This window comes from Manduca sexta, chromosome 2, assembly GCF_014839805.1.
Source record: "Manduca sexta isolate Smith_Timp_Sample1 chromosome 2, JHU_Msex_v1.0, whole genome shotgun sequence".
NCBI lineage: Eukaryota > Metazoa > Arthropoda > Insecta > Lepidoptera > Sphingidae > Manduca > Manduca sexta.
Genome location: NC_051116.1, coordinates 8,094,485 through 8,120,400, shown reverse-complemented (window position 1 = coordinate 8,120,400; position 25,916 = coordinate 8,094,485). Strand labels below are relative to the sequence as shown.

General features: G+C 33.3%; 6 protein-coding genes across 20 annotated transcripts in view; 3 read left to right on the top strand and 3 right to left on the bottom strand.

The window, feature by feature from the left end:
* The window catches only part of LOC115450747 (pro-resilin), a 46,753-nt gene extending 39,061 nt beyond the window's left edge, over positions 1-7,692 (top strand). Inside the window, exons 5-6 of the mRNA XM_030178849.2 lie at positions 6,001-6,276; positions 6,876-7,692. Of these exons, the coding sequence (XP_030034709.1) occupies positions 6,001-6,276; positions 6,876-6,983 (384 nt within the window). The 3' untranslated portion in view covers positions 6,984-7,692. The remainder of the gene's footprint in view (positions 1-6,000; positions 6,277-6,875) is intronic.
* The window catches only part of LOC115452193 (heterogeneous nuclear ribonucleoprotein L-like), a 464,908-nt gene that overhangs the window by 254,569 nt on the left and 184,423 nt on the right, over positions 1-25,916 (top strand). The gene's annotated exons all lie outside the window — the stretch shown is intronic.
* On the bottom strand, positions 116-5,596 carry LOC115450748. 6 transcript variants are annotated; one of them, XM_030178852.2, is made up of 11 exons: positions 5,444-5,596; positions 4,608-4,662; positions 4,047-4,073; positions 3,695-3,715; positions 3,437-3,448; positions 2,616-2,639; positions 2,092-2,178; positions 1,122-1,142; positions 849-860; positions 609-656; positions 116-190 (listed from the first exon to the last, which is right to left on the bottom strand). In XM_030178852.2, the coding sequence occupies exons 1-11, from the start codon at positions 5,489-5,491 to the stop codon at positions 117-119; spliced, it is 429 nt and encodes a 142-aa protein (XP_030034712.1). In that variant the 5' UTR covers positions 5,492-5,596; the 3' UTR covers position 116. The 6 variants fall into 6 exon arrangements, with proteins under 6 accessions (XP_030034712.1, XP_030034713.1, XP_030034710.1 ...); XM_030178853.2 differs by having other exon boundaries at positions 2,092-2,172; XM_030178850.2 differs by lacking the exon at positions 2,616-2,639 and having other exon boundaries at positions 3,398-3,448.
* Positions 8,618-10,547, bottom strand: LOC115450746 (zinc finger imprinted 3-like). The gene is made up of 2 exons (XM_030178848.2): positions 10,263-10,547; positions 8,618-9,984 (listed from the first exon to the last, which is right to left on the bottom strand). Exons 1-2 carry the CDS (start codon positions 10,440-10,442, stop codon positions 9,037-9,039), a joined length of 1,128 nt encoding a protein of 375 aa, XP_030034708.1. The 5' UTR covers positions 10,443-10,547; the 3' UTR covers positions 8,618-9,036.
* On the top strand, positions 10,808-15,616 carry LOC115450744 (zinc finger protein 184). Of its 9 annotated transcripts, none has more exons than XM_037437219.1 (4): positions 10,808-11,136; positions 11,748-11,926; positions 12,014-12,259; positions 12,574-15,616. In XM_037437219.1, the coding sequence occupies exons 3-4, from the start codon at positions 12,020-12,022 to the stop codon at positions 14,977-14,979; spliced, it is 2,646 nt and encodes an 881-aa protein (XP_037293116.1). In that variant the 5' UTR covers positions 10,808-11,136; positions 11,748-11,926; positions 12,014-12,019; the 3' UTR covers positions 14,980-15,616. The 9 variants fall into 9 exon arrangements, with proteins under 9 accessions (XP_037293116.1, XP_037293114.1, XP_037293102.1 ...); XM_037437217.1 differs by having other exon boundaries at positions 12,007-12,259; XM_030178845.2 differs by lacking the exon at positions 10,808-11,136 and adding an exon at positions 11,143-11,501.
* Positions 17,248-24,702, bottom strand: LOC119188949 (zinc finger protein 624-like). The gene is made up of 2 exons (XM_037437244.1): positions 24,056-24,702; positions 17,248-19,637 (listed from the first exon to the last, which is right to left on the bottom strand). Exons 1-2 carry the CDS (start codon positions 24,677-24,679, stop codon positions 18,633-18,635), a joined length of 1,629 nt encoding a protein of 542 aa, XP_037293141.1. The 5' UTR covers positions 24,680-24,702; the 3' UTR covers positions 17,248-18,632.

Sequence of the window (25,916 nt, the reverse complement as noted above, 5' to 3'; positions counted from 1 at the left end):
TTGGAATAACTGTCACCGATTAACAGTCAGCTAGTAAATAAATAAATCCTTCTGGCCAGAAGTTTTGATATAATTTCAATTTGTGTAACGACTCAAGGCTATAAATGAAATAAAATTTATCTTTCATCATCAATATAATGTGGATTATCAGCTGGAGATGGCGCTATATACGACTTCTTCGTGGTTATACCTGAAAACAAAATCAACGATGATGCAAATACAGTAAAAGTACTGTCAATATTTTTTTGCGCGCAACATCAGTCTAACATCTTTTACACTACGATACAATACAACAAAACAATAGTGATTTTATAGTTTAGGTATTTTTCAATAAAATTCTATTATTTTTACTTCCTAGTATAAGGCATAGTGTCTGCCTATCTTCTTGTGAACTATAAGGTACTGAATTCGATTCCCAGGTATTAATAAAAAAAATTATAATGAATTTATTGTTTTAAAAATCTTGAGACCTATTTTACCACTGATTCATCGACTGACCGTGAGCGATACACTATTATAATCACTTATAATATATATACCTTCTTCTTTATCCTGGAAATACACTGCTGAATATAGATATAAATCTATTGTTATAAAATTTCACTTACTACCATCCATGTTTTGAACATCATTTTCGATCTTATTTTCATTTCTCTCTGTGAATGAAAGGAGTATCATTAGTATATAACACGTAGTGACAAACTACTACATAGGATTTAATCATATCACATAAAAAGCCGATTTAAAATCTTAAGTGGTACATTATTAAGTTGGTTTATGAATTGTAAATAAATTACAAAGTCGTTGCTAAGTAATTAGTTTCTTTGACTTCAAAAAACAATAATTACCGTCACTGCTTTCTGCAAAAAGAAATCATTCTCATACAGTTTTACTTATAAAAATGTTGCAAAGCTATGCTTAGTTAAAACACAATGTTACTCGATCAGCTGTAAGTCAAAATCCGCCATCTTGTCTCTTAATAAGTTTTAAACTAGGAAACCAGTAATGTTTTTGACAGCTATTAAAGCTATTCTTAATTACCTCATAACGCAACAAGTTTATAAGAAATGATTATTGGTAAAAATCGTGTTACAATGGTTTTAAATTTAAAATGATTATACCTGGCACGTAATCCGAATTCACTGAAAAATAAATACCACATTATGTTTTAAAACGTACAACAAGTTTACCGATTTACTTATCACCGCGACGCTTTCAAGGCAATATCTAAGAGACAATCAGTAAACTTTAAAGTAAAGCGATTTAAGTGAGGTTTTTATAAGAAAAATCATGACGATTAAATATTTATTTAGATATTATATGAGTTTGTTCGTTTGTTTGAACGCGCTAATCTCGGGAACTAAGAAACCGATTTTGAATTATTTTCACAATTAGAAAACTACATATTTACTCCTGAGTACTATAGGCGATATGCAACAGTGTGAAGTCACTGTAGTGTTCTGGTTTGAATGACATTGTAGCCAGTGTATCTACTCGACATAATAAGACTTAACATCTCATGTCTCAGGATGGCGAGCGCAGTGGAATATCAAACAATACTTTGTGATTCAACGTGTTGTATGGTGTTTCTACTGTTTATGGGCGGTCGTATCGCTTACAATCAGACTAACGGCAAGCTCGTCGTGTCATTCAAAACAATAAAAAAAAGTAAAATTGGTTATACCATATCCAGATAAAACTATTACCATATTAAAGAAACGAAAAAATAAATGCTAATTATCTACTTTACACTTACCCCCTTATTCATAGACGTTTTTTATCGAACGATCGAGTAAGGCTGTGATAACAAGTCTGTTTCTCAGTGCTGACGGCATGGCAGTCTTCGCAGTAGTTGTGATTGGCTAATATTGAAATACAACAATAATAACCAATCACAACGGCCCTATGTCTATTTCTCAGTGCCGTTGGGCACTGAGAAACAGGCTTGTTATCACAGCTTTACTCCGTCCTTAGATAAAAAACGTTTATGAATAAGGGGGTTAATATTTAAATCTTTTTTGAAAGAGTATTTATTCACATTTTAATTGTTCCTTCCGATGTAAAGGTATAAAGTAATAAGTAAAATATTACATTTTATTGGCTGGCCGGTAGTACATCGAGTGGAGGGCACCAGTTGAGATGTGTTGAGCGTGAACTTGAGTGGCGAGCGACCTGCAACTGGCAAAATACAGAACCCTGATGCTACATAAACTGATGCTTGTTAAACCACAATAGAATTATAAAATATAACGTAAATTGTGACTGTATCGGTGGCGTAGTTGTATTATGTGCGCGGTACGACCCCGTTATAAGGTCCCGGGTTCAAAACCAGCTTCTCCCTATCACATTATGGAACGAAACACACATAAAGAATAGTGGTTGCCCTGGTTGTTCCTCTCCAAACCCTTTCAGGGATACAGGTTTGATTTATTGTTGTAATTTTCTTTGTCAGAAAGAGAACAGGCCTATATTTCGCCAACAATTATATTCCAACATGACGTTATCCAGGGATCGAACCCGAGACCTCAGCGCGGCAGTCGTACCGCAATACACATACACCACCGAGACACTTGATATTGATTTATAATTGAATAATGTATTTATGAGACTATTACCTGGCATTAATTTGAACCTAAAATCTGCATGCATAAAAATCTATATTCTATTAGCTTATCACTACATAGTATAAAATAAAGTCGCTTTCTCTGTCCCTATGTGTGCTTAAATCTTTAAAACTACGCAACGGATTTGATGCGGTTTTTTTTAATAGATAGAGTGATTCAAGAGGAAGGTTTATATGTATAATAATAACATCCATTAAATAGTCAGCATTGCACCCGTGCGAAGCCGGGGCGGGTCGCTAGTAAAATATAAAATATACAATATAGTAACTATTGTAAACGAGAACGAATCAACCCATGAAGAGTGTAGCTTGAACAGGAAAATAAAAACTTGCTTGAGGGCGCCACTTTCGCCTTTTGTTTTTAAAATTTACGTAGTACAAGACATTAGTTCCATCTTTTACAATATGGCGATGTTTTTTCTTTTCCTTATCAATCTATACATTAATTACATGCTTTATAGTCTACTGCTTTGTTTTTTATTGACAGTATCATGGAAGAATAATCCTTATTCTCAAAAATGTTATTAAAACTTACGCGAGACATATTAAATTACTCGAAAACAACACGGTTTTACTCACGTACTAAAGTAGTCGGAATCGCCGACCAGTTTCGACCTATTAAGTAGATCAGCCTCAGGGGCGAGTGCTAAGAAACGCGACGTCTACTGCGTCTATCGCGACTACTTTAGTACATGAGTAATACCGTGTTGTTTTCGACTAACTTTATTCCTCAAAATTTAATATTACGATTTCTAATGCATACTTTATAAATACCTACATAGGTACTCCTGAGGCCAGTTGATTTTAACTCACCCTGTTCAACACCTTAAACGAAAGTTAGAATCAGTAAAGCTAAAAAGCTATGACTAGCGAAGGTAATGATGGTTAGGTTAGGTTAGGTTAGGTTTTTTTTTTTTGCTTTATCAATTTAAAAGGATATCCAAATTGTACAATGCTTTAATTTTATTAAAATAATAATACAATACTGATAATAAAACTAGAGTAAAGTCTCGAATGTTTGCCAAACCAAGATAAAAAAAATACAAATTATAGAGATTTTTTTTAACTTACTTGTCAGCTTCTCGCCGTACTCTGTGGATATATCGTATATAATATAATTTAATAGCAATTATTTATTTATTTACACACACATTCACGCCTCTCATCCCTGAAGGGGTGGACAGAGGCGCAACTCTTGCACCCATTACCTGCCATGTGGTTTCTATCCCATGATGTGATAGGTGGCGAGCCTATCGCCATATCAAACACAGATTCCAGACTCTGGGCTAATACTGAGTAGAAAAACCCAATATCACTTTGCCCAACCCAGAGATCGAATTTGAAATATCAGCACTGTAGTCGTACCGTAATAAAACTAGTCTATAGAGGCGATATTCTTTATTCTAATTAAAAAAATACTTACCCATGTCTAGCTGCTTTAATTTCATTGCTGAAAATATTAGGTATCAATGGTAGATATAGGACTCAAGATGGGAGAATATACTGGTGATCCGTACTAGAATATATGTACCCGCCCGGATGGCGACCACCCTACACAAGATATAAAACCCGCCATAGTGGCCCAGGTAAAGGCGTTCCGGGGTCCTGTGTATATCCCAGTGGCGAGTAGTAAAATTTTTCAAAAGGGGACCCAGCACATAATTACTAATGACATGCATAAATGCGGTATGTCGATTGTTCGAACGATAATTAGATTTTATATAAATTAGAAAGGGAAGCAAGCAGGAATCGGATTATATGGATCCTTTGCCACTAGGCTTCAAACAGGTCGACATAATCGTGTCGACTGGCGAGGGATAATCATCTCTTAACAGCCAACACTTTATCGGGACCCTTCTGTGCAGTAGTAAACATATCCACCACAAACAATTGACAACTACACTATATTTGGTAGCAAAAAGATGGGTCCTCTGATAGCCTAACAATTATAAAATTAAGTTTAATTCATGAGTATATAACCAACCTGACTGCAAGTCGTATTCCGCACAAATACACATTGAAGTAACCATTGCAAATACCTGAAGAAATATAGAAAGTATTAGAAATGCGCACGATATAGCCCTACAAAGCGATGTCAGCTAAGATGCTGCCAAATTCGTCAGCATCTTAAGTTCAGCACTATTTACAGATATCAACATCTCAGATGATATCTTAAGTCACAGTATAATGGATTTTGACAGCTCAGAGATACCAGCTAAGACGCTGTCAACTTAGCCAACATCTTAAGTTCATCGCTATTTACTATAAAGACATCAACATCTCAAACGATATTTTAATTCTTAAGTATAACGGATAGTATGACGGATTTTAACAGCTCAGTTTTGTTTATTAAACAACGGCGACTCAGTTGAAATTAACACATAAGCTTTATCTATTAAATAGTTAAATACATTAAATGTCTACTTGAGATCCTACTCACAGTTAGATTAATTTATTAATGCCCTTAGTCCTTTTATGTCAACCAATACAGGACACAGAAGTCTTTACCATTGGGAGAGAAAGAATCTTTTGCCGATCCGTAGTGTGATATAGTCACGCGTGTTTCCCGTTGCAGGGGAAGACAGAAGTCACATTTTTCGCCAGCTATGTTTGATCTAAGGGGTGGGCCTTGTGAATTATCGAACACAATTCCAGATTCTTGGCTGTTAAGCTAAAATCCCAATATGACTAATCGACCCGGGATTCGAACCAGGGACCTTATCCGGCAGTAGTACCGCGTATGCAATATAGCTACGCAAAAGCCCTTCTAATTATTCAAGTTATTAAATTTTCTATTTCTAAATATCACAAAAGTCATACCACAATAAATTCGTCGTAAACACGTCCTCTTGGTATCAGAAGTTCCATTTTGAAGGATTTATTTCATCACTTTTTATTGCTTATTTTGATGAAAATAAGTTTATGGTTTTTATATGTTACCTAACTACAAGAATAATATATTTTTATGTGACGTGCTTAAATCTTTTGGTAAGGTAAAAATATAATATATCCTAGCTAAAAACGGAAGGGAATCCGAAGAGAGGAGTAGCAAATTCGATTCGAGAACTCATTTGTGACTTTCATAGTTATATTACATGTTACATAAACAGGTTCCATATTTAAGAGTTTTAAGACTTTTCTACTGCTTACTGAATAAGAGTTTATTTTTGTTTATTTAATTTAAAAAACTCTCGTGATCAATTATCGCATTTCTCAGAAATATAAAACAGCGCCATGTGGTAAAATAAGGAACTTATTTCTTGTAAATATTCAGTTTAAAACAATAAGGCAATTGTGGCCTCAAGTCTTTTATTTTCCAAATTGAACAAAAGTTACTTCCCCACATCGAACTCTAACTAAAGCAATTGTATTTTCAGGGCCACGACCACGAGCACGAGCACCATGACCACCACAACCACGACCACGACCATCACCACCACGAGAACGGCGGTGAGCACGACCACCACCATCACCACGAGCCCGGCATGCCGTTCGACTTCGCCTACTCAGTGAACGAGGACGGCAATGACTACAGCCATAATGCTATTTCTGATGGTGACGTCACCACTGGAGAGTACAGAGTGGCGTTGCCTGATGGTCGCACGCAAATCGTGAAGTATACTGCTGATTGGAAGAATGGATTTAATGCTGAGGTTGGTAGTAAATGTCAATGATTTTGATCATGCATATACCCAAAGTTATCTCTACATACATTAACTGTAAAACTTCTGTTAATATCTTTTGAAGCTCTATATGTAATCTTTGTAAAGAGTTAAATAGTTAAAAAAAAGTTTTGACATACCTAAGGGATTAATCTTTCGGCAGAATGGATTTAATGCTGAGGGTGGTAGTAAACGGAAATTTTTAAAGCATAACCAAAGGAAGTAACGCATTATCCCTACCTATATAACTGTAAAACTTCTGTTAATATCTTTTGAAGCTCTATTTGTGATATTTGTAAAGAGTTAAATAGTTAGAGAAATGTTTCTGAAATTTTGACATAAAGGATTATTCTTTAGGGGACCTTTATTGTATATATTTACTTGGGAGATATTCAAATATTCACTGCTAAAATCATGTCAAAATATTTAAGTGATCCCCAACAATACCCCGGTATGAGATATCTGATAATTTCTCACTCTACCTTCACATTGCTATACGTTATGACCCCATATTAGTTTCATATAAAAATATTTATTTTAACATCATTACCTCCCCTTTCCACTATCTTAAATCCTAACTTACTTTTCAGGTGTCATACGAAGGCGAAGCGAGGTACCCTGACCAAGCAGGGTACGGCAGCGGCAACGGCGGACAAGCGTACGGCCCACCAAGCCAAGGCGGCGGCTACCAATACTAGACATGAATGAGACTGCTGTGTGAATGTGTTTGTTTATCCTTAATTGAAATAAAATGCTGTCAACTAAAAAAAAATAAAAGAGAAGTATAAAGCAATGTAATAATAGCGCAGAATTATCGCAGCGTAACTTATTGTGTGTACAGCGAGCATAAGCAGAATGTATGTGAACCATGTGATCTATTTGTATTGTGTGGAGAATCAGTAGATATTTACCGTCGTTAGATTTTTTTATAGCGGTCTTGTAACCTGTCATATTACTGGCGATTTGATAAAAATACCACCATTGACAGAACAACTTACAGATGAAGTTAGCAATGAATTTTATTATTGGCCAATAAAGACACAATTACAAAAGACAGCAATTTTATGTCAATTTGAGGTAAACTAGAAAACATCTGAGTAATATACTCTAGTGCCCATTAATCTGAATTCTTAAGCTGCATTTCTAGCCAAATAAGATGAGGATTCAGACAGACTTTTAGGGTTACATGTATATTTTATTATAAGTCTTAAAATATAGTTACCAGATCAGTTACCATTACTGCCAATTTTAGTGTAATGAAAATTCGGGATTCTTTATTTTAGCTAAAATATTTTATTTTCGAAAATTTAATCATTTTAGAAACCATGAACAGTTATGTGCGTTAGTCATATTTCATTTCATTTAAATACTGTAGGCATAGCGCTTAACTGGGTCAGTTTCGGCAAAGCGGGAAGCATGAAGGAGATGGAATACAAGAAAATAACGCTGTCGCTTCATACATAATATGCAGCGCGACAGCTTTATTTTGTCGTTTTATGAAAAAAAATCTGATGCTACGCCATTTTACTCCGCCATCATTCCCCGAGAAACTTAATCAGATACACGCTGCACATATTTTTTTCCTTTTATAGTAACTAAACGAAAACCGCATGCATCTCAATTGTTAAAAATCATTTTAAATTTATTTATAGGCATCATAATAAGCTTAACACAAAAAAAAACATTGTGTTGTATAAAAATCGAAATAATTATTTTTTACATGTCTACCCTCATTTGCGCAAACGAAAAATTTGAATTTCGCTTATTATGGAGTCTTTTTATAATAAAATCACTGCCTTATTTTAAATTGGAGATATAGAAACAAATAATATTACTCTTAAGAATCTTATTAGTACAAATAATATAATTTGATTTTAAAATCTTATACCTTATACCAAGGGAAAACTTTCGGGATATATTATCTATTTATTTATGCAGGAATTGATTTAAATCTCACGATATTATACATAATAGAATAGTGCGTTAATATCGTCTCTATAAAATGAGCATAAGGTTCAGTGCAGATATGTCGGTGCGCAGCGCAGATATTTTTTCTGTAATACTACTATCGATATTCAACATCAATTTAATGTACTTTATTGTTGTGTTGATGGATTTTCAATATTATTTCAGTTTAAACAAAGTCGATAATAGTTCGACAGTAAAACAAAGCTGCGCTGAGCTCCGCCATATATGCACTGGCCCTAATACGTAGTATTTTGTACACGTATTTTCGTCATATTAACACAATTTGTATTTAAAAATAAAATACTCAATAACAGTGAATGACATATTTATTTTAAAATTAAACCATTGACAAAGTCCTTTTGTACCTTATTTTTTAATAAAATAAAAAATATAAGCTACAGTACTGTTTTTATTTCTAATTGTTATTAACATCCTTACATTAACAACACCTCTAAGTTTATTTACTAACATAACCTATACTTAATTAATTATAATATATTTTCTACCACATGTGAAGCACCTACAAGGCAATTACATAAAAAATAAATAGCTTTTATTTATGAAAAGACATCTACTTTGAACAACCCATAAATCATAGACAACTTTGTACAAGGCATACATTAAATTCCTTTTGTAATAAATGATAAAAATATCAAAAATACAAAAAAATATTCACGGAATTTATTAGAATTTTTTTTTCACTTCCCATTGGAATATATTAAACCTTCCAAGACTTATACAACTGAAATAAATTAAAATTATGTATTTTGTACAATACAAATTTTATAAACAATCAAGTAAGAGAAAATTGTCATCTACTGAAAACAAATCCCAATGATCCAACTTCAAATGATTAATTTTATCCTTCCGTATAGCAAACTTCTTTGAACAATATGGACAGTTATGACACTTATTTGAATGACTTCTCTTAATATGTTCATTCTTACGGCTATTGGATACAAATTTTCTTTTACAAAACTTACATTCGTAATCCCTTCTACCTTCATGCAGCATTAGATGTTGGATCAATGACCTTTTCACTGAGAAATGAATTCCACAAAGCTCACAAATAAACCTTTTAGATCTATCATGAATTAATAAATGTTCTGTGAGATTACTCTTCTTGTAAAAACTTTTTGGACAATTCTCACATTGATACGGTCTGATGTGCAAATGAGCTTTATAGTTATGACATTTTAAATCCCTTTTATTTATAGTTTTGTATGGACAAACATCACAATAATAGTGAATTATTTTACGTTTCTTTTTGACATTTGTGATGTGACCCTGAACATGTTTATTGAAGTATGAATTGGATTTTAAAACCTTCTGGCAATATGGACATGTTTTGTCTTCATGGCTGTTCAGATGGACTTTCAGTGCCTTAGGAGTTTTACAGAGCTTAGCACAAATGTAGCATATTTCACTTTCTAAATTATTTTCATTGGAATTCAAATGTAATTTGGCATACTGGTGCTCATCTAATATTTTTCCTAATGCAATATTGCTACTTTTTGCCTTATTTTTAACATTTTTGAGTTTTGATTGTTTTTCTGTTAAGGATATCTTGATTATTTTCTTTGAGGCCGGTATCTTTGTGGGTATTTTTTTATTTATGATATTCACAACTTGACTAAAATTTTCCATTTTCACATCTCTCAGTTGAAATTTGCAGTAAATCTTTTTTAAGTCTCCAATGCAGTCAACACATGCCTTGCTGAAAATGATATCCTAAAAAAATGGTAAATACAGAAAAAAATAAAAAGGAATCACTGAGATTAATGTTAATAAAGTGTTAAAGGAAAAAATTGAAAAAGAAAACTATTTTTTTCGTAGTAGGTACATATATTTTTTTTTATTTAGAAACAAATAGTACCTATCTAAATCCAATCCAATTTATTTTGTACCTATCTAAAAGAAACTAACGAATTAATGTTGAATTTCGAAAAAATAAGTAACCTAAAAAACCCATAACCATATTATAACGGAAAAATTCTGTTAATACTTACTTGAAAAGGAAATAAATATTCTATAACGTTAATTAATGAAGTTTTTACGGCAAAATTTTCGTACTTATCTTCGATATCAACAATATCGTATACACTAGTACCATTGTCACACAATTTGAAACATAAGAAACACGTGGACGAGATGGTTTTCGGGTCAGTAATTAATTTTATGAGATCCATTTAGAAATACGTGAAAATAAATTTATGATTGCGATAGGCAAATAAAAAATAATAATTTGTTTGATTTATTTTCTCTTTAAGTTGGTACATCTGCTAGTGGTACGTCAGTTTTTCTTAAGGTGAGTTGTCACATTTATACACATTTCATTATTCATATGATTTACAATCGATTTTAAACAGCGAACCGAGGGGTAAATTCGCGATAAAGAGAGCAAACAAAAAAATAGTTTTCGAAATTTTTACTTAAAAACCGCGATAACATCCAAATAATCGTTTTAATTAAATTCTTGCCATTTTAGTAAATTAGTAGATTTTGTGTATTGCCAGTATCCAAAACGGTCACGGCATTGATATTTGATAGTGACATATTTTGTTGTGAGGTTGGACAAATCGATTATCAAGTGCAGAACATTGAAGAATAGCTTTTTAGCATATTTATATTTTCCATGTCCTCATAAGTAAGGTGTTTAAAATATTCATGCTGCAAATACAATAAATATTTCTTTCCACGCATCATTTTTACTGTTGCTTGTCGAAAAAATCCACATCTAATAACACGCTCAAAGCTTTTTTGACGTTGAACAGCTATCAAGACGACATTTTGTTGTACTTTGTACTCTGTTTCACGTAAGTCGTGCCAGGAGAATCAAAGCCAATTTTATCAACACGGAAATCCCGGAACGTGGACTAAAAGGTGACTTTTGATTTGTGATAGCACAAAAACAAAACAATCAGTACATAATTTGTACAAATAACAATATTTGTATCCATAATTATGAAGATATATGAAATGTTTTAGTTTCTTTATGTAAGGTGTAGCAGGAATGGCTTCGTACCGCCATTTTGAAGCCGAATAAGAATAACCTATAAATGTTTACGTAAAATATAAACATGTAGGCTTCCATGATTGATAAGATGTAATGACATTTAAATGCCAAACAAACTGTATTTTAATTTTTACCTATGGTGCTATAAAGTTCCATGGCCATCACCCAATCCTTACTAGAAAACCCTATTTGATATGCCGACTAGGAATATTCCGAGAATAGTCCCTAGTAGGTAATACCATATCATAAATATCTTATTCGAAGTTTATGTATTTTTTTTTTTCATATTACAGAAACAATTTCTTTGCTTTTTAAGACTAACTACCGTTGTAACGTTACTAGCAAAGTACCTGCCAGAAAATCTATGTAAAATTGCCAGACTTCACACACATCATTTATCTTCGAACAGTTAGGCAGAACTGCAACCAGGGCTCCGCTTTTCGCCAAGTGTTTTCTGTCCCATGTTTCCAAATTCCAGGCTGATAGTGGGCAGAAAAACTCCATAACTCCCCAATTCGAGATTCGAATCTGGGTCCTCAGAGCAGAGGTTGTTCCGCGCAAGCAATACAATGTTACCGAGGCAATCTACCTACCCACCAGACATACTCACAACCTCACGGTCAATAAATTTTAACTTAAAAAATTGTATGCCCAAAGGTATAGACCTAAATCCATGTCCTTTGTATCAGCAGTCTGTTCCTCTAGACTACCACTGCTACATATTCCGTGTTTTCTAATTTACAGATTAAAATGGAGAGCACAATAGAAATTCAAGAAAGTCAAGAAATAAAAACTCCATCCTCGAAAGAGGCTATCCAAGTGGAATGGCTGAAGCAGAAGTTAAAATGCCTGTGGGATTCGGCTCCATTCTGTGGGATGTGTTTGGATAACACCAGGAGCCTTAATTCTCTCGACAATGAGTTTGTTATTGGACGGCAGAAGGAGTCACAATCGCTGTTAGACATTTTGAATTATGTATTTAATGAAGATGTAAGTATTTTTGAATAAATTGTAATTGCATATCTTTTCTAAACCATGTCCAATTGATAATATGTACTGTAAATTGATTTCAACTGTATTAAGCAAAGGCACCTTCTATTTTCTGCACAATACTGTGGCATATTTTGAGGGTCCTTAAAATAAAATAATAAAATTTACACACCCTGCTTCCTATAATATTTAAAGTACTATCTATTTATTTTGTTTGTTTTTTAATTAGGAAATTATTTTATTATCTATGATTTCTTCTGCTATTTACTAAGATAAAATTTAATTTCTAATATGTTTCTTCTTTACTTTCACAGATAGAAAATATAATGTCCAGCACACAGTTATGTGATAACTGTTCAGAAAAAACAATCCAATCATATTTATTTATACGGAACACTAAGTTACTGTCGAAAATCATCAATAATTGTGTCACGGATATACACAGCAAAGCTGTGGATGTTGGGGAACAAATTCTGGATAACTTCATGTATGATAATGCTAACGTCATGATTGTTTTAGAGAATGAAAATGAAATGTTTAGTGAAGTAGAAAATCTTACAGCGATCACTGAAATAGTACCAACAGATCAACCAATAATAGCCACAGCCGCTTGTCCTCAACATGAAACTAAAGAAGATACTAAAGCCAAGGAGATTGATGAGACTGTAATAATTAACAAGGATAAGGAAGAAATGCAAGTTAAGGAAGGATTTCATAAACCAGTAACGTCAGAAAGGACTCCAAACATCACTTTGGAGAAAGGGAAGCTGGTTATAAAACCAATAAAAACTCTCACACCTCGATCTGTGCCAATATACAGCACTTACAAATGCAATCACTGTCCAGACATTTTCACAACACACAAATCATTAAAGGAGCATGAAAAATCAAAGCACAAATTCCATGTCTTTCAATGCAGGATGTGCGAAAAGTCATACAACACCCAGCAATCATTGAATAATCATTATAAAACCCATTCAAAGGCTAGATGTAAAATTTGCCGTATGATATTGCGCCAAGAAGATCTATTCTCACATTTAAGGGAATTTCACTCTAATGTAGTTTATCCATGCAAATTCTGTGAGCTGGTTTACTACACACAAGAAGCTTTGGACACACATTTCAAAGCGAATCACTTGGTTAATGATACAACTGCACAATCACAATGTGTTATGTGTCTGAAAGAAATAAGTGAGGATCAATTAAAAATCCATAAATGCAAGTTTAGTTGCTCAGACTGCTTTGTAATGCCATGCATACATTATAACTATTTAGTATCATACAGACAGCAAGTGTTAAACCATTCGGCTAAAGTGGCCTGCACGGATTGTGACTATGTGACGCATCGGAAGGAGTATTTCATAACACATGTGAATAGAGAGCATTTGGATTACCATCCGTTCACATGTAATGACTGTGGCATGCAGTTTTACACAAAAATGAGTTTAAAAACTCATATAGACCAATATCACATTGACAATATTTGTGCATACTGTGATACCGAATTCAAGAAACGCAATGTTCTTGTGGAACATAGAAAGAAATGTAAAACGATTATCAGGGCGTTCCCTTGCGATAAATGTCAAGCTTCATTCGATTTGGAAGAAGAAATAATCAAGCATGAATTCCTTAGACATAGCGATGGCGGATTTGCATGTAAATTGTGCAACAGAAGATTTCTGGAAGAGGTACAGTTGGAAGAACACCAAGTTATGGCACACAGCAGTGTCCAATGCAAGAAGAGGCGAAAAAATATTGAATGCACCTTGTGTGACACTAAATTTAACAACATAAAAGAATTAGAACAACATGAGGATATGCATGGACCGAACGTGACATACCCTTGTAAGACATGTTTGAAGCAATTCCAGAGTTTGAAAAAGTTATACATTCATCAACAAAGGCATTATGATAGGATACAATGCGGCGGATGTAAGAAGAGAATCATTACCAGTTTTTACCCACAGCACGCTGTGCGTTGCATGTATGTGAGAGAAGGCTCCATGCAACACATCTGTGAAGTGTGCGGCAAAGCTTTCCACTTAGAATCACTATTGCGCCTCCATCAGAAGGCTCACGAAAAAGTAAATTGTTCAGAATGCGGCAAACTCATGAAAGCATCTAATCTTGAGAACCATCTACGAGGACACAGTAATATTAAAAGCACGCGAAGCATACCCAAGATCGCGTGCCATCTATGTGGTCATTTGGTGAGGAAGAAATGCGATTTGGACACGCACATGAACAGATATCACTTGAAAGTGAAGCCGTATTCGTGCCATATTTGCAACAAACGTTTTTGTGGAAAAGTGAGGCTCACCGAACACCTGGCAACACACACATCGGACAATGAGTGTTTCTGTTCTATTTGCGGGAAGAAGTTCGCCAACAGAGTGTGTCTGAAAATGCATGTCCGAATCCACACTGGAGAATGCCCCTATACATGTGACTTATGTGGGGATAAATTTAGATCGTCCAGTATTATGAAAACGCATAGACTGAAAAAACATTTAGAGAAAAGCATTGCCTGTCCTGCTTGTGACAGTATGTTCCATATAGTTAGAGAGATGAGACACCACTTCAAAAATGTGCACTGGAAGGACAAAGATAGGCCGTTTAACTACAAAGAAGCAGTGTCGCCAGAGTTTTATCATTTATTTGAGGATGGCAGGCTTCCCAAGGTTGACCCTGGGCTCAAAGAGGATGTCATGGGTTCCTAATACCAATAATTTTGCTATAATGGGACTAAAAACACCAAAAATACACCATGTTGTTGATCAGTACCAATGTGTTATATAAAAAAAGTACATAGAAATTATTATTATTATTGTTTGTTATCAGGCAGGCAGTAAATTAACTGATATGCCTGCATCCTGTAATTCTCAATTCCCTTATAATTATTTAGATAGACTAATATTTATACGATATTTATCACGGCATTGTTGTATAAGTGATTAGTATTTTAACTTAATTATAGATTAATGTAAACTGTATCTCTTGAAGAATAAAATTGTTTTTAAAATGTATCAATGCCTGTAATAATTTAGAGTTAATGATTTTATTTAAAATAGTATCTTTTCTTGTTTTTGTTTATTGTATCAATTATTATAGCATTGCTTTATTTATCTCTATAGGCCTAAAATACTAGTACACATCGTGGCATAATTTTTTATTCTACTTTTTATGAAAGCTACCAAAAATCCCATTTTCACCAATTTCATTAATTTGTAAAATATAGATGGGTGCTTTAAAAATAATTATGATCGAAATATTTATGTAGTAGCAATATGTAATATACAAAATTAATATTACCATAATGTAAAAAAATATCTATAAATAAATATTTTTATCATACTATTGTAGTCTTTTTCGGTGGTGTAATATTTTTGCAGTCTTCTAATAAATATAGCTCTATAAAACCGCCTGCTTATATTTTGCTGTTGAATTGTTTTTTTTTTTAATAATGATTGTAAATAGTCTTATTTCAGACGATTTAAAAGTTCTTGTAAAATACTATTTCAATAAAGAAAGCTTTTCAGGTGAAATGACTGGTTCTTAAAATTAACAAGTCTCACCTATGTTTTTTTTATTCAATTTATTACTACAGTATAATCTCACTAATCCGGCACTATTAAAAACCGGAGGGTGCCGGATTATTGGAATGTTCGGATTATTGGATTATATGGAAAAAATCATAGGTAAGGAATAAAAGAAAGCATTTCATAGAGGGAATAAATGTTTGTATGTAATGTATTAAATTAACACGTACATGTGTAATTACTTAGTTTTAAAATAATCCTTAATTGAGGTCTGCTTTTGTGCAACTTGTAGTCCTTGCTTAACAACCTTTTCCTTAAGATCATATATAGTAGCACGCCCAACACCATATTCTTTTGCCAATTTGCTCATGTTTTCTCCACTATCTAACTTCCTTAAAATCTCCATTTTATTATTCAAATCTAGTGTCTTGTGTTTGCGTTTATTTGACATTTTTAACGATAAACTATTCTCACTTGAAAGAAAACAATACGTAAGCACGTGATAAGTTTTGAGGTTAGACTGCAATTCGCGACAATGCGAGTAACTGAAACACACAGGTGTAGAGGGGCGAGGGAGGCGTGGGCAGAAGGTGACGGATTATTGGACGTGCCGATCTATCGAAGTGCCGGATTAGTGAGATTATACTGTAATTACAAATATTTTCATGAAATGTACCTAAACATTAAAAATATTTCCCTACCTAAATGGGAACATGATATGGATGAATTAGAATTCTAATATAAAGAGGAATTTTGGGAATTTGTAGGGGCTAATCACTGGAACTAGTAAAGGGATTCTGTATTCTTTTTATCCCGAAAATCTTTTCACGGGGGAGAAGCAGCGGGCAAATATATATAATAAACTTCTTACATTTTCCCTCTAAGAAGTAACCATTTTGCTTTTTAAAGCTTATATTTTGTGTATATCTAACACATTGGCAAAAAATATCATGGATTGGGAATCCAAAAATCCCGGTTTTACTTTTCTTTTTTTTTTAGTTTGTAGTTTAGTGCTAATATGGCTTATGCGTGATTGTATTCCTGATTGAAAGTGTGATGCTGCTGCGACCAATTCTCTTAGAGTAGTAGTAATAACTAGACATTAGGACGAAAATAATTTAAAATTACGTTATAATATTAATTTTTTCGAAACTCTACTTTTTTTACATCTACAGTTGAAGTAACTTATTGTACGTGTTATTTTCAAGAAGATAAACATGTGGTGTCATTTAGTAACGCAATATCAAAATGACCCTGTATAATATCCGGGAAACTAACATCAGTATAGCTACACTAACATACAAGCTACCTTACTATGCAGTAGTCTACTCAAATTGTTTGCGAGCTATTATATCTTGATCACTAGCCACAAGATATTCACTACTACACATAGACCTTCCCCAAAGAGGTTAGATAGCAGTCACTTCTAACATAAATAATAAGTACAAATTCCCGTTGTAAATAAGTTTATTAAATATTCAAATGTACTTAAATAATACATATAGCTAGGACTTGACTTTTAAATTATTATACAAAATAAACTTTGATGAGAAAACTTGAGACCATCAACAACTTAATTAACGTTTTCAATAAACAATCCGTATCGATATTGTAGGATCGCAAAAATAGACCAATCAGAATCAAGCTTGTCCGCCATGTTTGATACATATTTTTGGTTTGTTCTCTGGATCGATCCAAAGATAACGATCGAGATCGTTTATCGATTTCAGGCGTTAGACGCAACACACGAAACTGATACAGCGCTTTTTCATTTTATACAAATTACATAATGCATACATTTTTGCAATACATGAAAATCCGACTCCGACGGTCTTGTAAAATAACACACCTAGCATATTTGAGCGACTTACATTATTTAGCCGATGCAACAACTTTGCATCGGCTAAATAATGATATTGCTTTGCCCAAAAGGCGCGAATATTTTGACATATACGCCAAGTATAATGCCAACATAACGTCACACAAAAGACAGCGTTTATAAAATAAACTAAGATGAAAGATTAGAGATGTTTTTACCCACCGAAATAAACATTATCGAAACAATCATGATTTTTTTTAGTAGTATCGAGGATTGGAAATATAAAACATGAATAACTGAAAAAACAAAGAAGGAAGATGCGGGGGTATTCTATTTTTCGTGTTCTTGCCTCTCGTGTAGTCGCGCCTTACATTGCCCAATAACATTATAATGTCTCATAAAAAAGGAGTAGCACCTACTAGCCAGAAATAAAACTTCTAAAACAAGTAATGTTTACATTTTCAAGTATTCGTATAGTTTTATTTAATGTAGAATGCACATTATTATGATCATTGCTTTTGTAGTATAAATGATATCCCAGCATAAATACTATTTTTATTACAATTATTCCACTAAAAATTAAGCCATTATACTTTACAATGTAACAGTAAATATTTCCAAAGCAAAATTCAGTAACTGAAATTTTTGCAATATAATATACAATTTTCCTATATGATTGCAATAGAAGTTTTACCTCTAGGCACATTTCATAATCTAAAGCACTTAACACACGGCTAAATTATATTATGGGCTTTAGCAATATGCTGTTTCAATGCAGCCTTATTCCTTAAAGAAGTTTTACAAAACTGACACGTAAACCCTCCATGATATAACAGCATATGCTTGCGTTTCTTTTGCACACAGTAGAACGATTGATCACAAAGATGACATTTATAGGGTGTCACTCCGATGTGCTTTCTTACATGCACCACCAACTGCTTTCTAGACTTCAAGACCATATCGCAGAAATGACACTTCTCTTTGGTGCGTACATTGTGGACTTTCTCGTGGTTCCTCAAGTCATATTCGGTGTAGAACTGTCGATCACACATATCACAAGAGTGTGGTTTGATTTGTAGATGTATTTTGTTGACATGAAGTAACAGGTCCGTTTTCCCTCTACATTCTTTTTCGCAGAAACTACAAGTTTAATCGAGCCGTGCATTGACACCCGCCATTGCGCCGCGTGCCGTTGCATATGACTGTCATAAAACCTCTGTGTAGCAAATATTTTGTCACATAAATCGCAAGTTTTCTTCCTATGATTTCTCTCATGCAACCTGAGCGTGCCGTAATCCAGAAACATTCTTCCGCAAGTCTTGCACGAGTAATAGTTTGAATGGTTCAAGATATGAACCATTTTGGTGTGTTCGTACAGATAGAATTTGGATTTGAAGTACAGAGGGCAGTATTTGCACTCGACCTTCTTGTAGCGGTGTTTCAAAACGTGCCGTTTCAAGAAGTATTCTGTTATAAAATGCTTACAGCAAAGCGGGCATGTGTATTTACATTTCTTTTTCTTTGGCGGTTTTTTCTTTTTAAATGTCAGGAACTCGCTTACTTTATCCATAGAATCTGTTTGGTATCCATTGATCATTCTGCTCCTAGCTGAGTAAGTTTGCGTCGCGTCTTTCGCTGGATTGTACAGAACAGTCGAAGTATCAGAGTCGCTATCCGTACTACCTTTCATTTCATTAAACTCCTCTTCAGCTTTCATTCTAAATTCGCCTTCAAGCACTTCAACTTTAAGTTTAGACTCGTCTAAATAATCATTCTCGTTGACGAGAAGATTTTCATCGTAATCTTCCAGTGCAGGCATGATGGCATGGTTGGATATCTCTACAAATACATTACCCTCTTCTGCGTCAATGTCGTTCAAACTATTCAGCATGAAATCAACGCAAGTGTTTAACCTATTTCTACTGAAATGGTACTGATGTATGAAAATATATGACGTAATGGCATTATTAAGGCACTTTTCACATATTTTTGTTCCGGTGTAATTGTGTAGTATATTCATCTGCAAACAAAAATATAAATAAATTATAAACAATTTAAAAAGCTTATACTAATAGATTGTGAATATTTAGTTAATATAACATATAAATATAATAAATATACATATATATATTGGGATTGTGTTAGTGCCTTAATGTAATGTCAATATCTCAAGTGTTTATTTCATACATGTCCATAATCTTACATATAGAATAAATTATATAAATAAACACAGATAATGCACTACTTGCATCTCTGCTTACTAACATAGTGCTACAAGTGTGAACTTACAAATAAACTAGTAAAAAGAGTAGTTGCCAATCTTTGATTTTTAGATTATTTAACAAGAATAGCAAATAACTAAACTAAACTAAACTAAACTAACTAACTATACTTGTAAAAACGGCATCTAAACTGGTTGAAAATGATGTTGAAAAAATGCTCTTAAGACATACAATATTGCATTTAACATTTTTCATTTTCAGATTTCAAAAGCTTTTTTTCTGTTTTATTTTCAATTAATTTGGATAATTCTTGTGATAGATTTATTAATGTATATTCTTAATATAGGTAATTATAAAAGATAGCCAACTACCCCATATTACAACTCCATACTATACTTTAACTTAAACCGCTAATAGTCAATTTCTTAATTGTAATTTTCAGAAATTAGCTGTAGTTATCTCATATCCAAGTTTTTGTTACATACAGACGTATGGGATATACGTATCATATGCAAATGTAATAAACTTAACCAAGTTGACAAATTAAACAGTTAGATATCAGGGGCTGGAACCAAGGCGCCTGTCTACCATAGTTAACACCAATAATAATAATAATATCAGCCCTGTATTATATACTGTCCCACTGTTGGGCACGGGCTTCCTCTACTACTGAGAGGGATTAGGCCTTAGTCCAGCACGCTGGCCTAGTGCGGATTGATAGACTACACACACCTTCGAAATTCCTATAGAGAACTTCTCAGGTGTGTAGGTTTCCTCACGATGTTTTCCTTCACTGTTAAAGCAAGCAATAATTCACAAAGAATACACACATAATTTTTTAGAAAAGTCAGAGGTGTGTGCCCTTGGGATTTGAACCTGCGGACATTCGTCTCGGCAATCCGTTCCACTAAATGAAACCACATACTCGCCTTCACCTTTGCAGATATTGTGCCAAAAATCATCCATTAATAATGAATATTTTCACCAAGAATCCTGGTTTTACTTTTCTGATTTTTCTATCAATTTGTAGTTTGATGTTCCTGCTGCCACATTCTCGTAGAATAGTAGTAGTGGCATAAGAGCGCGTAAACTATTAATATTTATTTTGTGTGAAACTTATATTTTTTTATTTTTATCTATCGCTCAAGTAACTTATTGTAATGTTCTTTTCAAGTCGATAAGTATGTGCTTGCATTTAGTAACGCAAAGTCAAAATAACCCTGTATAAATGAGACAAAGTTATTACAAACGGAAAACTAGTCCAGGCTTGTTACAGAATATTATCACTACTTTCAGTTTTGTATATAATATAATTTTATTCAATATAAGGACTAGTGTTTATTTTAACACCAAATAAATATAAATTATACATTATTAAACCTTAGTTACATTGTCAATGTTTAATAAATAATATTTAATATATCTCCATCCTACAGGTATTATTATTCTTTGGGATTTGTTTGGTTTTTCCATATTATCTATACTATTATATAAAGCTGAAGAGTTTGTTTGTTTGTTTGTTTGTTTGTTTGAACGCGCTAATCTCAGGAACTACCGGTCCAAACTGAAAATTTCTTTTTGCGTTGGATAGCCGTTTGTTCGTGGAGTGCTATAGGCTATATATCATCACGCTATACCCAATAGGAGCGGAGCAGTAATGGCTAATCTCAGGAACTACCGGTCCAAACTGAAAAATTCTTTTTGCGTTGGATAGCCCTTTGTTCGTAGAGTGCTTTATGCTATATATCATCACGCAATACCTAATAGAAGCGGAGCAGTAATGGCTAATCTCAGGAACTACCGATTCGAACTGAAAAAATCTTTTTGTGTTGAATAGCTCTTTGTTTGTAGAGTGCTCTAAGTTATATATCATCACGGCATGACCAAAAGGAGCGGAGCAGTAATGGCTAAACTCAGGAACTACCAGTTTGAACTGAAAAATTCGTTTTGTATCGGATAGCCCTCTATTTGTGGAGTGCTATAGGCTGTATATCATCACGCTATGAGCAATAGGAGCGGAGCAGTAATGAAACATGTTGCAAAAACGGGGACAATTTATTAGTTTTGAGAGCTTCCGTTGCGTGCGCTGCGTAAACGGTTAAAGTTATGCAACAATGATGTATGACGGGATTGTTCCTCTTAAAAAGTTCTAAAAAATATATAATATATTATAAAACAAAGTCCTCCACTGCATCTGTCTGCCTGAACATGTTAAACTCAAAAACTACCCAACGTATTAAAATGAAATTTGGTATGGAGACCGTTTGAGACCCTGGGAAGAACATAGGCTCCCGGGAAACTACTACTTTTATAACGGAAAACTTTAGCCTGAAAAACTTTATAACGCGGGCGGAGCCGCGGGCAAAAGCTAGTAAATGAATAAAGGCATTTCAAAGAATATACTTTAAAGTACTGAATTCTGAGGAACTGTACTCTTGATTAAAACTGTTTTTTAATTGTAAAAACTATTTATGAAAAGCTTTAGACATCTTCCTGAATGGTCTTTTAAACTTCCTTATACATTTATCTTCTGAAGTAACAGAGCCTATTTCAAATTTGAATGAGTTTACTTGTTTGTTCTCATTAAAAGTAGGCAGAGATGGTTGTAAACTTTCTTCAACATCCATTTTCTCTGGTGGAAAATTATTCTTGACTAGCTTAGAACACTTTGGTACCACTGTGAAGCGATTTTCCCCTAGATTCAAAATGTCTACCTCTTGTGACTTGCAAGTAACTTCTTTAACATCAATTACATTATATATAGGTTCAATATCCATATCTTGTGTGTCTATTATATCAAAGGTTTTATTTTCTATTACATTAATTGCCTTATCTGGTGTATCCATACTTTTCACAGTATTTACAATGCTTTCTAATTCTGTAGGTGCTTCATTTGCTTCTTTAAACAAAGCAGCATATGTACCGAATTTAATCTTTAACAAATTATTTGTGTTTCCTTCACTATCACAACAAAAGCATGTCTGTTTGTCTGCATTGTTAGTAGTTAGGCATATGGAGCATTTCCATGGCTTCTTCTGTATCTCCTTTACCTTTTCCATATTAAATTTTTTAGAACTAGCTTCAGGTGATTTAGGCTTAGGTGTATTAAAATCTTTGGAAATTTCAATTTTATTATCATTATTTTCGACTGCATCAGCATTTACATTTTTTATGTCTGTATAAGGTATATTATTAAGTTTTTTGCAGTATTCACATTTATCCACAAATTTGAACAGCCAACAATAATTACATGGCTTGGTTTCATTAGCATTACTGTCAAACTGTTTAAAAACTTGATCATAATTTTTTTTACATATTTCACAAGATTTATCTTTAAAAACCCAACACACTTCACAAGCCTTAGACTTAATATCTTCTTCAAGATCTTTTTTGTTAATTTCACCTGTAACTTCTTCAACAATTGGTGTTTCATCACTATTGTCAAGGTATATTGGTTTAGAAAACATAAAAACAGATGTTTCTTTAACACAGATATCCATATTTGTATTATTATTAAATTCTTTTAAATTATCAAGTTCATTCTCATCATCTAAATCATCATGATGACTGTTATCATCAAAGGCAGATGACATTTCTGTTTGATTAGTATCCCTTACATCTAAATCATGAGATACATTTCTATCAAGTAAGTCAATCATATCAGAATCACTTTTAACATCATGAATTTCTTCTAATTCAGCTAAAATTTGAGATTCAGTAGATAATTCATATATCTTAAATTCCTTTTCTCCTCCAACATGTGGTGTTACTTTTAATGGTGATGAAAAGAAAAAGATATAGACTTCAGCAATCTCAATGTTATCAGTTGTTAGTATAATAGGATTTTCAAAATATAGATTAGGTACAGGTCCAGTGTTTTTGTCTTTCTTGACTATTGTCATAATGTGTGCTTTGTTTGGTACTATCAACTCTTGATATTTATATAATTTTGGCTAGAATATGATTTGATGACATCATACAATGCTAGTGACAATCATTTTAAATACTTAAAATAAGTGATAAAAAATATTATGTCTGCAAAATTTGATGGATGAATGAAATGAAAGAATATAAAATAGGGTATAAAACATGTTAAATTTAGTTATTTTATATAGAATAATGTTAGTAAACTGATTAGGGCAATATAGTGTATTATGAATGGCAAGTTAGAAATTATTCAGAATACTGTATTAAAAATTATAATTAAAATACTTACATCAGGTATGGTAGACGCCAGTATGTTATAAATGTTTCTGTCTCCTGTCATATCCATATGACCTCCATGCAAACATACCATACTATCCAACGTTGTCATTTTGGAACTCTTATCTAGACAAACAGAGCATAATTCGTCCATATTCTTCTCCACCAAATGCTGCATCACTTCTTTAAACTTATGCTTCTCAATATGTTGTAAATATTCATTACAATCATTGGTTGTTTCCCCACAAGTGTTACAATGGAAACTATTTGCCAGAGGTTTCGGAGGCTTTTCCGTCAAATGCGTATTAGCATGCTTCTTCAATAGATACCGTTTTGGAAATGATTTGCCACATAGACGGCAGTTATACCACATGGTTTTAGGATGACTCTTTTCATGGTTTATCAATGCATCTACGGTAGGCAGAACTTGACAACATTTTAAACATTCATAATCCTTTATAGGTCCCTCAGTGGTCAGTGATTGCGACGACGTATTAATAATATTTATCAATGGTTCCGCATATTGTATAACTTTTTTATGTTCTGCATACAATGTGTTGTAGTTTGGGTTCAATTTCTGTCTGCCACGTTTCTTTTGTCGTTCTAATGGGTCAAGCTTTATCAACTTGTCATACATGTCTTCGATACAGTTACGGAGAGCCCGCTTCGCTCTGTTCACATTGCTGGGCCGAATAGATATGCACTGATTGTACGGTCTAGACATTTCTCGCATATTTTATCTGGTAGATTAGGATCATCAGCTACCTGAAATTATAATTGCAAGATTTTAGTTTAATTTGATTGTAAGGAAACAATATATACAACACAAGGACTATAAACTTATAAACTACCAAAACGTTGCATGGGACAGTTTAGTAAGATTGTAATGGAAAGATACTATTTTTCGGATTTTATTACAGTACATTATATTGTAATTTTCCAACAATATTTCTAAGACTGCAGAATTCATGGTTCCAGAGAAATTATAACATGAAACTGTCAATTATAAGACCATGATGTAATCTGAAAAATAGTTGTATTTTTATGTCTAAGATAGAGTATGTTAATTTGCATTGGCATTTGTCTCCGGAACACAAGTGAGGAAGACTTAGATAAGCACACACCAATTGTGCGCCGAAAACACAAATGTTATGTGAACTGCAATCAATATGTTAATGCACAAGGGGAAAGAATGACTATGGAGCAAAATAAGTATTTTAAAATCATTGGAGCAGAAAATTTGTAGTTTCTGTCTTTCCTGATGGTATAACTGCATTATTATTTTTATCCTATTAATACAGGGTAAACAAACTAACAAAAATGTATTCAGTATTTAATCTAAGTTTTCACATTTCATAATTTATGCTACCTACAACATTTTCCACAGGCTACAATTCAAAATTAGAGGTATAGGTCATTATAACAAACAGTGGGTTTGTGTTAAGTGATCTGTTGTATAGAAATCAAATAAGAAAGCAAAAATATCTGAATTATAAGGAACAGAGAGAAAAGGTGTACAATATTATACAATTTTAGGTTCGTAAAAGTAGAATAAATTGGATTATTTACCTTAACAGGATAGAAACTAGCCACCATATCTCTAATGGTGACTTTGTACAACGCTCCTTGGCCATTCACTTCCAAATATTGATCCAATTCAGCCAACTCGGACGTCACGTTGAGACAATATCGGCATACTTTATGTTTGAGAGTCCCATCCAAGAGATATTGCATGGCATTCTTCGTAGTTAGAGGATCATTTTTTATCACCGGAGTTGTAGTATCATTCACCGTATTAACATTCTGAGTAACGTTAGTTGCATTTCTATGAGCTTTTGAATACGTTCTAATGTACCTGTTATTACTAAATACGT

What these genes read in the sequence shown, in the direction of transcription:
- LOC115450746 (XM_030178848.2), bottom strand. Translation starts at nt 10,442, where the DNA reads ATGGATCTCATAAAATTAATTACTGACCCGAAAACCATCTCGTCCACG. An exon ending in AATATTTATTTCCTTTTCAA is followed by an intron (nt 9,985 to 10,262) that starts GTAAGTATTAAC and finishes CCATTTTTTTAG; the next exon opens with GATATCATTTTCAGCAAGGC.
- LOC115450748 (XM_030178850.2), bottom strand. Translation starts at nt 5,491, where the DNA reads ATGGAACTTCTGATACCAAGAGGACGTGTTTACGACGAATTTATTGTG. An exon ending in CCTCAGGAGTACCTATGTAG is followed by an intron (nt 2,179 to 3,397) that starts GTATTTATAAAG and finishes GTATTTTGCCAG; the next exon opens with TTGCAGGTCGCTCGCCACTC. An exon ending in TACCGGCCAGCCAATAAAAT is followed by an intron (nt 1,143 to 2,091) that starts GTAATATTTTAC and finishes TTTATTTTTCAG; the next exon opens with TGAATTCGGATTACGTGCCA.
- LOC115450744 (XM_037437189.1), top strand. Translation starts at nt 11,464, where the DNA reads ATGCCGACTAGGAATATTCCGAGAATAGTCCCTAGTAG. An exon ending in CCGAGAATAGTCCCTAGTAG is followed by an intron (nt 11,502 to 12,006) that starts GTAATACCATAT and finishes CGTGTTTTCTAA; the next exon opens with TTTACAGATTAAAATGGAGA. An exon ending in ATTATGTATTTAATGAAGAT is followed by an intron (nt 12,260 to 12,573) that starts GTAAGTATTTTT and finishes TTACTTTCACAG; the next exon opens with ATAGAAAATATAATGTCCAG.
- LOC119188949 (XM_037437244.1), bottom strand. Translation starts at nt 24,679, where the DNA reads ATGTATGACAAGTTGATAAAGCTTGACCCATTAGAACGACAAAAGAAA. An exon ending in TGGCGTCTACCATACCTGAT is followed by an intron (nt 19,638 to 24,055) that starts GTAAGTATTTTA and finishes TTTTGTTTGCAG; the next exon opens with ATGAATATACTACACAATTA.